The sequence below is a fragment of the Coenobita brevimanus genome, chromosome 46 (genome assembly GCF_032717465.1).
Source record: "Coenobita brevimanus isolate Jiangsu-jjx chromosome 46, ASM3271746v2, whole genome shotgun sequence".
NCBI lineage: Eukaryota > Metazoa > Arthropoda > Malacostraca > Decapoda > Coenobitidae > Coenobita > Coenobita brevimanus.
The window spans coordinates 50,371,145-50,383,764 of record NC_136999.1 but is presented as its reverse complement, the minus strand read 5'-3'; the positions used below and the strand labels follow the sequence as shown (position 1 = coordinate 50,383,764).

The following is a 12,620-nucleotide window of genomic DNA, read 5'->3' as shown; positions in this document are numbered from 1 at the left end:
GTGTGTGTGTGTGTGTGTGTGTGTGTGTGTGTGTGTGTGTGTGTGTGTGTATGTGTAGTTCTCAGGGATGTGAAAGGTGTCAGGATGATTATGACAGTGTTTAACCCCTTAACCACAGGTGTCATTCCAGAATGACATTGCAAAAACTGGACCAAACCGCGGGTATCATTCTGGAATGTTTGTGAATATTTTGAATACCGTGCATTTTTTCCACACGCCAATTGTTTCAAGCGAGAGTAGCTATTAAAAAGTTCTTTCACTCCAGCCGACCCCCACCTCCCTCCTCCCACCCCCCGGGCCCCCACCTCCCACCCCTCGGGCCCCCCACCCCACCCCTGACCAAACACGCATCAGTATCTGTCCAGCTTTGTGAGTGACAACAGCGCTGATGTGGCAGTGAAGTGCGGGCAATTACAGTGCCTTTTACCTGCCTCAGTGAACACAGAGTGGGTGTTTATCGTATGTGCAGTGTTCATATATGTTTATAGTATTATTATCAGAATGAGGTTGGCATTTGGTAATGGTGTGTGAGGCGAAAAATAGTGATTTTAGATCACTCACTTCTAATGGCACTGCCCATCCAGTAATAGTCAACGAAATCATGAAACCTACATCATTGCAAAGCCGAAGGTTAATACTTTCTAATGGTACCTTATTTTTCGCTCTAGATTTATTCTGTGCAGAGTTATAAAGGTTTAAAGTTTGTTTACATTTTGGCTGGAACCCCCGCAGGGGGGGCCAGTCGGGTCAAAACAATGCCTGCGGTTAAAGGGTTAATCAGCTGTTGGTGTTTTATGTGTTACTGTATCATAAACATATAGGAAGATGTGCCTGACTAATTCACTGATATACTCACACAGTGTCACATATATGTAGTTGTTCGGGTACGATAAGATAATGTACAGTCAGCCCCAAAGTTGAAGACCGTGACAGAGCAAAGCAAGCAACGTGGTAGCAGAGGAAAATTTGGCGCGACTGAAGTCATGGTAGTTAAGTTCTTACTCCAGTGACGCTCGTAAACTTGACAGACAAAAAGTACTAGTTAATGCATGCAAATTATACTGTGACGGTTGTTGTTGTAGCAAGGGGAGGACAGCAGCTGTAACTCTAAATAAAAACATCGTCTTAAATGGTGAGTGTCATCAGAAAGAACATGACAAGTACTTTGCAGAGATTAAGAAGATGGTGTTTTAGGTGTGCCAGACCGTCTACCTTCACATCCCACACATTGGTTGGTCGTGGAGAGGGAAGCATCGACGCTGTGGCACTGATATTACCGACATAGACTGGCTGTTCCGTTGACCGGTTACACGAACATCCCTCACCTTCGCTATCTATAGAGATGGTGGACTGCAGGAAGAGAGTGATTTCAGCCTACAGCCCCTCAGGTTCACATCCAAATGAACCTGGAGCCACAACAACAACACGTTCCTCCTCCCTTCACGCAAAATTCCTCTCAATCCTGCTCCTGCTCCCCATTCCCACGTCTTCCACCCTCATGTCTTGCTCTCTTCACATCCCATTTCGTCACTTGCCCTGAGTCATATTTGGAAGGAAGAGAGGGCAATACAAAAGAATAATAAAGGTAAATATATTCTGAGGTACAAGAGAGCAGGACACCAACCACAGTGCCACTTGTATTGCATTTTTCTCCCTGCCACGTGTAGTCTACTTACTACCACCATCCTCATTTCTTATCCTTCCCTCTCATTCCTTCCCCGTCCCTCCCCATTGCCTCCACTTCCCTCTCATTCCCTTCTCTTCCCTCTCATTCCCTCCCCGTCCTTCACATTCCTTCCCCATCCCTCTCATTCCCTCCTCTTCCCTCTTTCCTTCCTTCCTCTTCCCTCTCATTCCCTCCCCTTCCCTCTCATTCCCTCCTCTTCCCTGATATTGTGTGTGCGAGCGGAGTGAGTGAGAACACTTTTAAAGAGGTATATACTGTATATTGTTTTTATTGGACCCAGATTTTCATCCTTTTGCAGCTTATTTCACATAGCTCAGCGGCAACAGAAGATAATGCTATGGTTCTACATCCTTTCCACAGCACTTCTTCATGACTAGCATCACATCCTATTATTAATCCATAGCTGCAACTCGGTATTCAGCATGAAGGGAAGGGTTTTAGGCCAGGAAAAAGAAATATAGGAAGGTGAGGACGCCAGTACTCATATTTCAAACACTTTTAGAGCCTTTGATGATTTACAGACATCGTTGGAATGCTTATGAAAAAGTTATAGTCAAGTGACTCCTCAAAAGCTGCCCCAATATTGCTGAAAAAAAAAGCCAAAAACCTGCAAACCGAGCATGAAATATGTGTTGTTTCCAAGAATATTAAAGTTATAGATGATCTCTGCACATCACTGTCAAGCTTAGAAAACGGCAAAAGGTGTTATGTACGAGACTTTTCCGAAAAATCACAAAAAATACCATATTAAGTATAAAAAATGGTTAATCTTGGAACCTATTACAGCCACAGTAACTACGTACAATCAAGGACAAAAGTTGTGTCGTGAAATTTGGTGAAAACATCTGCTGAAAGACTTAAATGTTGGCGCGCTCTGCTTTGTGTCATACCGGCGGTTGGTAGCGCTGAGAGACGCCATCTGAGCCAGGTGACTAGATGGTGGATGGGAGAATAATTTTGCTAAGCAAAAGAAATTAATGTATTGCATTTTTTTGCGACAGCTACTTTTACTTTATATATATATATATATCTATATCTATCTATCTATCTATCTATCTATCTATCTATCTATCTATATATATATATATATATATATATATATATATATATATATATATATAGTACAGTGGTAGAGTGTGCGTTTCGCACGCTGGTGAGCGCGGGTTCCTTCCGCTAAAGTTGTAAAAAAAACTTTGGAAAGCGTTCACCAAGCCACTTGCTACTTTGGCAGACACAAGGGGTGCTGTGGTTGAACCAGTGTCGCATACTAGTATGCTTGCACCCAATCGGCTAAAGGCGGGCCGATTACATTTGGTTCACAGACTATATACACATCCAAAGCCACTGCAACACTATAATCACACTCACAGGCACTTGTTACCCTACACACAGTCTCTACCAGACAGCCTAAGCCACTGGGTAGATACAGTACATTGGCTGTATCGTCCCTGCTTCGGTAGGGATAGGCCGGTCCTGCAGTGAACCTCAACGGCTGATGATATATATATATATATATATATATATATATATATATATATATATATATATATGAACAGTTTTTGAGCGGTCTCTCTCTCTCTCTCTCTCTCTCTCTCTCTCTCTCTCTCTCTCTCTCTCTCTCTCTCATGTCATATCAGCAAGACTGCAATTCAGTGAGCTAAAGACGTATCCGGAAATAAGCTCTACTTCTTTATTAATTAAATTTCTACATATCTTAAGTTGGTAATTATAAACTGTGATTGTCATTCTCTGTCAGTGTTATCAAAGTTGTCCAGACTATCATACATAAAAGGATAGAGTTAATGTTTAATAATAGTCGAATATTTTGCTATGAGTGGTGAAATGAATCCCACAGGCTGGAGTTCTAACACATAATCAAAGTCTACGCACAACTGTTCGTGTGCTTCATTCCAAGGTAAAGAGAATATGAGAGGTAGATTCACAGTCCCCGGCTCGCGCAGAGAGTATGACGTCAAGGTTAATAAGAGAGAATGGGAGCGTGAAAGAAAACGAATGTTATGGTATACCAATGTAAACTGGCGATTTCCGGATCAATTGGTAGGTGTTTAGTGTTGCTATACTCTCAACCAGTGATCTCTGTCAATATTTTCAGTTATTTTTCTCATAATCAGCTACCCTACAGGCATCTGTGACACCGGATCTGTCTGTATGACCCTGTATACGACATTCCTATTTTCTCTGAAAACAGATAGTTCTTCTCGAAGACATATTTTATGATATCTCAAAAACATAGCATTAACCTTTTCATTGCTCTGCATGCAGTTTAGGATGCAAATAAAAGTAATCCATCTAGGCCAGGGAGCTCATATCACAGGGCAGGTAGGTGAGCGACTGGCCTCACTATCAAGCGGAGACCCTCAATCTGGATTACCTGTGACGTCATGCGCAGACCGAGACACGTTTTTGCTCCCCACCCCCCCGTGTGAAACTACTGTATATCCTCTTTACCTTGCTTCATTCTATTTGCAGTTCGTCTCCTACAGAATAGACATGGTACATGCTGCCTTTCATCGCTGTGATTAATTCCTGGTCCTCTAATGGTTTAATAACACGGACCTGAACGATGATCCCTCTCCATTGTGCCTTCCTCCCTAAATCGCCGAATTCATCTTTCTACGGGTCTGGTTACACAATGTTTGCACGTTTACGGATTGTCTTCCCCTAAATTAATGTATATCATGCCCTTTCTCATCTTCCTAGTTGTTACATGCATGTTGTCTGCTCTTTTCATACCAAAGTACCAAAGTATATGCTTGACGTTTTGTGGTAAGATTTACCGGTCAGTGATCATCGCCTGACCCAATATAATTCATGTTTCATCTCTCGGACATAGCAGTTCACGAGAATGGATGTTAAGGCTTGGGAATTTCCTGGGTTCATTAACATCATCAACCCATCAGCAGCAGATATGAAGCTTGAGGAAAGTCACGCTAGCCTACCACGAATATGTAACTGGTGGAGCTCTCATGTTTCACGTGTTACACTTAATCTTCGGACAAAACTGCGACATGACTTTGTGTTTGATTGAATGTCCTTGGAAAGTTTATGAAAAAAGTAATAGGTGTAACTTAAGTGGCTTCCCTCAAAATTAGCTAACATGCTGCTGAAAAGAGCCCAAAAGAGCCAGATTGTGCACAAAAATTCGTTGGAGATACTAGTGAGCATTTGGCACGAGGGATCTAAAGCCCTAACATTGACAGTATGCACATTCTGAAATAAGAGGGAGCATATTAAAGACTGCATCGACATGAGGCAGTTTGGATGGCATTTTTTCTCGCTTTTTTATTTCTCATTTTTTCCTTTGCTTTTCCTTTTTCTTTCCTCCTTCTCCAGCTAAAATAACAACACTAGCGAGCCTGCACACTCAGACACTCTCCACACTTTTAAATGCGAACGCCTCTACCCTCCTATTCTCTCCTTTCCGTTTACCTTCCCTCCTCATTTGATTCTCTCTCCCTCACTGCCCTTCCTCTTGCTCTTATTGTCTCCATATCAGGGGTATGCAAACTAGCCGCTACAATACATGCATACGTACCTTCCCTTTGCCACCCATTTCCTCCTCGTCATCTCCCTCTTTCCTTCCCTCACCATCACTTTCTCTACCTCTCTTATTCCCTACTCTCTTTCTTCCCTTCCTTTTCACAGCTTACTCTCTCACTTTCCCTTCCCTCTCTCATTACATCTCCTGTCGTCTCTTCGCCTCTGGTTCCGTGATCATTTCCTTTCCCTTCATTTCCTCCTCTTTTCCACTAATGTTTTTTCTCATTCCTTCCCCCCTTTTTTGTCACTTCCCTCATGCCTTCGTTGCTTCCCCTCCCATTTGTTCCTCACATCCTTAGATCCCTCCTCATTTCCTTCCCATCCCTCCTCCTCCTGCTTCTTCCCTCCTCATCCCCTTTCCTTTCCTTTCTCTTCTCCCTCACTACCTCCCTTATTCCTTCTTTTACCTTAATTTCCTTCTCTTCCTTCCCTTCCCCTGATTTCTTCTTTTCCTTCCCTCAGTCTCATTCTCTCTTCCTCATCCTTTCCTTCCCTCAGCCTCTTTCTTACCTGTTTTCCTCCTCTTTTCCTTCCTTCAATCCCATTCTCTCCTGTTCCTCTTCTTTTCCTTCCCTCTGTCCCATTCTCTCTCCCTCTTCCTTTCCTTCCCCTAATCCAGTTCTCTCTTCTCCTCCTCTTTTCTATCCCTCAGTTTCATCCTCTCCTCTTTTCCTCACCTCACTCTCATTCTCCCCTCTTTTCCCCCTTTTCCTCCCTTCAATCTCATTCTCTCCTCTCTCTCCTCTTTTCCTCTTTTTCTTCTCTCAGTCTCATTTTCTCCCTTTTCCTCTTTTTTTTCTTTCCTCAATCTCATTCTCTCCTCTTTTCCTTCCGCGTTCATCGTTCCCTCCCTTTTTCTTCCCCCTCCCTTAACTTGAAGATGTTCGATATGATAATTTGTTTGAAATACAGAATGATACTGTGAAGAGAAATAACGGAATGAAACTCAAAGGCAAGAGATGCAGTATTAGTGTAGAAATAAATACTGCTTTAATATTCGCGTAGTGGACCATTGGAATACACTACCAGAAAAAGGATTTAGTGCAAAAACTACTGATACGTTTAAAATTCAGCCAGACAGATATTTTGAGTCTACTGTCTGTAAATTTAATAACCTAGTGTTGTTTATTTCCAGACTGAAGTGTTGCTGAAGACTGGGAAACATTTGATTAACAACGGGTAAAATCGGCGATTGTGTACTTTTTTTTTTCACAGAATTGTAGGATAGATATTATTTTGTGCATAATCATTCCTCTTCTGCCTCTCCTATAAAATTTCCAAGCCTGCTTTTTCAAACAGACCTGCTGTTTTTTCTATCTTTTTCCTGCCGGTTTAACTGGATGGTGTGGTGGGTGGGGGAGAGCCCTCCTCCTTTCCATCCTTTTCTCTTTTACGTTGGTTAGATCTTAGTAGAATTAGTCGTTTTTCCAGCAGATAACAAGCCTCCTCTTATCTATACTTCCTATGTATTCCTATGTACCTTTCCTTTCTTCCTATGTATTCCTATGTACCTTTCCTTTCTTCCTATGTATTCCTATGTACCTTTCCTTTCTTCCTATGTATTCCTATGTACCTTTCCTTTCTTCCTATGTATTCCTATGTACCTTTCCTTTCTTCCTATGTATTCCTATGTATTTTTTCTTTCTTCCTATGTATTTGTCCTTTCTTCCTATGTATTCCTATGTACCTATCCATCCTTCCTATGTATTCCTATGTACCCTTTCTTTCTTCCCATGGATTCCTATGTACCTTTCCTTTCTTCCTATGTATTCCTATGTACCTTTCCTTTCTTCCTATGTATTCCTATGTACCTTTCCTTTCTTCCTATGTACCTTTCCTTTCTTCCTATGTATTCCTATGTACCTTTCCTTTCTTCCTATGTATTCCTATGTACCTTTCCTTTCTTCCTATGTATTCCTATGTACCTTTCCTTTCTTCCTATGTATTCCTATGTACCTTTCCTTTCTTCCTATGTATTCCTATGTACCTTTCCTTTCTTCCTATGTATTCCTATGTACCTTTCCTTTCTTCCTATGTATTCCTATGTACCTTTCCTTTCTCCACACACCTGGTTGGTGCTGGCGTGCGGGGCTTGAGTGTGATGTGGCCCGTGGACGTGTTGAGTGCCACGTGTTGACTGGCTGGCCCCCACCACGTGTACGTCTTGTCACCTGCATCTGCCACGTCCTCGTCCTCCACGTGCACCACACCAAGGGGTATCCACACGTCCTGGGGCTGAGGGGTGAGACGGAGGGTGAGATAAGGAGAAGATGGAGAGATAAAAAGAACTGGAGGTCGAGAGCTAAGATTACGATGGAGATGGGAGATAAGGAGTGGGAGAGAACAGGAGAGGTGGGAAGGTGAAGGGTAGATTAGGAGGGGTGACGAAAGAAGGATAAGGAGGGGAGGTAGAGGTGAGGAGAAGGGTGTAAGATTAGGAGGGTAGGTAAGAAGGGGTGGGGAGGGTAGAAGATTGGGGAAGGAAGGGTAAGATAGAGAGGATGATAAAAAAGGGTGAGGAAAGGACAGAAGGGTAGAGAAGAAATAAGATGAGGAAGGAGATTACGAGGAGTGAGAAGAGAGAGGAGAGATAAGGGGGACAGAGATTAGGAAGATATGGAAGATAAAGAAAGCTGGGAGAAAGGGAGAGATGTGATAAAGAAGTGTGGCATCCTACTCAGTGTGAAAGTGGAAACAGCATCCAGCTCTTGCAGAAGTTACCACCCCTTTACTACGTCACTCCAGGCCTTCCCACACCCACCCATCACTATACTCTTTTTACTTTAACTTGGCCTAAAATTGCTCTCTCTCTCTCTCTCTCTCTCTCTCTCTCTCTCTCTCTAGTGCTGAGTTGCAACAACAGATCAATAAAATACGATGCCAGTCACGACGAAGTGTTATAGAAAGGATGCATGGCCGTAACATTGTCTTTTTTTTTTCTTTTTCTTTTGCCACAGGCCTACGTGAAGCAAGCTGCAAAAGGACGAAAACCTGGGCCATGTCAAGATGAAAGAACTATAGGCAGGCATGTAACTAAGGAACGCACCCAGCAAATAATATCGTCCGTCTTTAGCAAAGCGAGGCGATATAGTTTTTGTCGGTGTGTGTGTTTGTGTCTTACCAAATTCTGTCTGTCTGTCTGTCTGTCTGTCTGTCTCTCTCTCTGTCTCTCTCTCTCTCTCTCTCTCTCTCTCTCTCTCTCTCTCTCTCTCTCGTGATTGCTACATTCACTCCTGCGAGAAGAAATTTTGAATTCCATTGAGTGTCTGCATTCAGAGGCTATGGAATTAGTTGCATTATTAGTCACGTTCAGTTTATCTATCTGTCTACATCTATCTATCCATCCATCTATCTAAATCTCTCTCTATCTATGTATCTATCTCAAACTATGTAAGTATAATAGATTGTCTCGTCATTTACTGCTTTGATTTATTTTTCACAGAGTACTTTAACATTTGACTTCTAACCACACCCTTTATCACCTCTGACTTATCTATACCATTATTACACTCATTATTATTATTTTTTTTTTATTATTATTATTATTGTTATCATTATTATTATTATTATTATTATTATTATTATTATTAATGCTCTGCCATTATCTTCAGTCGTCATACCTATACTCTTAAATCTGCTCTGTGTGTGTGTGTGTGTGTGTGTGTGTGTGTGTGTGTGTGTGTGTGTGTGTGTGTGTGCGTTCGTGCGTGCGTGCGTGCGCGTGCGTGCGTGCGTGTGTGTGTGTGTGTGTGTGTGTGTGTGTGTGTGTGTGTGTGTGTGTGTGTGTGTGAACTTGCTGTGTCATCGTCCAGCTTCTAAGACTGACCACACCAGGTAAGGCTGTGGGTACGTGGGTGCGCCAAGCCGACTCCATACCTTCTTTACCTGTGCCCAGTTGTTTACTTTATACACGGGTTTTATTCGCCCAGGTTTGGAGTACAACTCTCATGTGTGGGGAGGCTCCCCACATACAGCTCTTCTCAATAGGGTGGAGTCAAAGGCTTTTCTTCTCATCAACTCTCCTCTTCTTACTGGCTCCCTTCAACCTCTGTCTCTTCGCCGCACTGTTGCCTCATTAGCTCTTTTCTATCGCTATTTCAATGGTCAATGCTCCTCTGAACTGTCTGCTTGCATCCCCCCACCTCTACGTCGGGCGCGTAGCACCCGTCTAGCAACAAACTCTCATCCCTTTTCTGTCCAACTCTCTAATGCAAGAGTTAACCGTTACTCCCAGTTCTTCATTTATGCTACAGGTCAACTCTGGAACTGTCTCCGTCTGTCTGTATTTCCTACTTCCTATAATCTTCACTCTTTCAAACGCAGTGTGTCCAGGCATCTTGAAATGAACGGATCTTGAATTTGGCTCTCTTTTGTATTGTTTATGTTTTTTATTTTTTCTTGGAAGGAACGGTTTGCGGGCTCCTGGCCTTTGGTTCCTTCTTCTTTGCATTGAATAAAAGTAGAAAAATAGATCCATGTGGAACTGGGGCCATTAAAAAATGACGTAACACACAAGAGGGGGGAGGGGTATCAAGCCAGGTGTTAGGATGTGTTATTGGGGGTGAGGGGTGGCAGAGGCTGTGTTATGGGAGGGAAAAATATGAAGCCTAAATATTGCAGGTGTAATGTGTGTATTTGGTGTGAAATGCATCCCTTATCTATGACCACAGCAAAAAACCTTCTAAGAACATTACACATATATACTATATTCTGTATCAAAGGAGTCTGAGTATTGATAGAGACTAACGAGGAGAGTGTATGTGAGTGAGATGGAGAGAGGGAGAAGGATGAGGAGGCCGAGGATGAGATGGAAGGATGGAATGGGGAGGTATATGAGAGAGGGTGTGTGTGTGTTGGGGGGAGGCAGTGAAATGGCAGAGGACCGGGCGACATGGGGGCGAATTGTTTGTGGTCACCCCTTACGGGATTAAGGAATCTGTTAATAGAGAGACAGATAAATAGATGGATAGATAGATAGACAGATTTCAATACTCCCCTCATAAAACCAGACGAGGGTGTTGCTAACTGTACCGCGCCTAACACAATGAACCTGACTTCCACGTCCATAATTTTTTCAATATTCGCTCCGTGCAACTACACTGAAAACTGATGAGCATTGGACCTTTGGCGCGAATGTTAGGGTATTACACACCTCTGAATATTACTCAGCTGATGGTGGGGGTTCGGAAGGGACGGGGGGGAGGGGTCAGGGTTGTGTTACGTAATACTTTAGGGGGTTGGCTTGGTGTTGCAGTGTTGCGGGGGGGGGGGGCTTAAATATTGGTGGGAAAAAAGCGTTACATAATTTTTGACCGGATCCAATTGTACACTTGTGAGTTTCGAGCAACAAGGAAGTTTAAAATATCGACATTAATACGTTTTGAAGAATCAGCATAAATCGGGTTAATATAAAATAAGCATTGGGTGAAAAGAGTTTTGCTGAACAATGTTATGATTCGATGTAGTAAATAAGAAAAATAATAAGCAATTTCTCAAACGCTGAAAAGATGGACGGTACTCGATGTAATAGTTTTCTTATTTACAGCAAAATGGAAGCAAATGTTTACTATTACTGTATATCAAAGCTATTTTCATACGATATTTTTCTGAGCTGTACGCGATATATGCTAGTACAAAAATGATCAGGGTCGGTATTTTCATCCTTGCAGCCCTAATCTCAAAAAAGGCTAATTAGGTCCATGGTGCAAACAAAGGCGGTGGCCGAATAGGTAGAGAGGCGGCCTGTAGTCCTAATGGACCCAGGATCGAATCCCGGCTGGGGCAGGGAACTGTTTAAGGATTTGAATTTCCTAAAAGCAGACTTTCCTGATCTACCAGATGACCCTCCGACATGTCGTAAAAATACCCCCGCTAATACCAATACACCAATCCTGTATGAGACAACCCTAGCATGTATTCAATATGGATGGTGGGTGTTAGCGCCGAAGTGGTGACATGTGGAGGTGTAAGAGGACTACTGGGCCTTGGGATAGACCACTGCCCCCAAGAAATAGGCCCTGAAGCCTTTGCGCAGAGTCGGACACGTAAAAAAAAAAAAAAAAAAAAAAAACAGGTCCCTGGTGGATGGGTCCCCCGCTAGATGGGAACAGGTCCACGTGGGAGAATGGGACCATGGGGGAAATTGGTCCATGGGGAAAATAGGTCCATGAGGAAAATAGGTCCATGGGGAAAATAGGTCCATGGGGAAAATAGGCCCATGGGGAAAATAGATCCATGGGGAAAATAGGTCCATGAGAAAAATAGGCCCCTGGGGAAAATAGGTCCATGGGGAAAATAAGTCCACGGAGGAATAGGTCCATGGGGGAAATAGTTGGGGAGGGAGTTGATACTAAGGTGTTTCCAGAGATGGATTTATATGCTAGTTACCTTCATATCCTTCACCTCCTCCTCCTCCTCCTCCTCCTCCTCTTCCTCCTCCTCCTCCTCCTCATCATCATCATCATCATCATCATCATTTCCATTAATGGTAGCATGTCTATGTCAGAAGTCATCATCATCATAATCACCATCATCATCATCCACTATCCAATCATCAACAGCATCATCATTTTCACTGTTACTAAAATCAGTAACATGTCACAGCTACCAAAACTGTCGCTATTACAGTCATCATCATCATCATCACTGCCACTACCATCATCACCGCCATTATCATCATCATCACTGCCACTGTCATCATCACCACTATCATCAGCATCACCATCACTCACCTGCAGGGTCCTGACGGTGACTAGCTTGGTGCCTGGTAACATGACATTATCGTTGACATCAGTGACGGTGACGGTGACGGTGAGGGTGGCAGTGTTAGCAGGGGTACCAGCGTCACCCACAACAATAGGTACAGGAACGAACTCTCTCTCCTCGCGGTCCAGTCCTTTTAGCGTCCTTATCACGCCCACGCCTCGTCCTTCGTCCCCACCTGAGGGAAATTTGAGGGTAATACATCGAAGGTCAAGGTCAAAGGGTAATGTCAAATATTCCGCCCTCAGAGCTGCTGGTGGACGGGGGGTATGCGCTCTCTGAATGATCCTTTGGGGTAATATTTGTTTTTTTTGGGGGGCTATGATGGGACACCGTAAATTAACGTGTGTGTGTGTGTGTGTGTGTGTGTGTGTGTGTGTGTGTGTGTGTAATTACTGTAATGGCGCTTGTCTGTGTATATGTTTATAAAGGAATTCACATTTTACGTGTACCTATGCTGAATAAACTCGTCTGGAATAGCTTGGATTGAGAGAGAGAGAGAGAGAGAGAGAGAGAGATGCTTAAACCCTGAATCACGTCCTCATTATTTTATGGTAAATTGTGCAACACCTTTGTTTATGGCCAACACATTTGGTAAGTTTGCATCTCA

The 12,620-nt window shown here is 43.1% G+C and overlaps 1 protein-coding gene across 1 annotated transcript in view; it reads right to left on the bottom strand.

Moving 5' to 3' along the window:
* LOC145398722 (putative neural-cadherin 2) overlaps positions 1-12,620 on the bottom strand; it is a 428,971-nt gene that overhangs the window by 100,622 nt on the left and 315,729 nt on the right. The window contains exons 15-16 of the mRNA XM_080271522.1: positions 11,980-12,188; positions 7,317-7,483 (exon numbers count right to left, since the gene is read on the bottom strand). Of these exons, the coding sequence (XP_080127648.1) occupies positions 7,317-7,483; positions 11,980-12,188 (376 nt within the window). The remainder of the gene's footprint in view (positions 1-7,316; positions 7,484-11,979; positions 12,189-12,620) is intronic.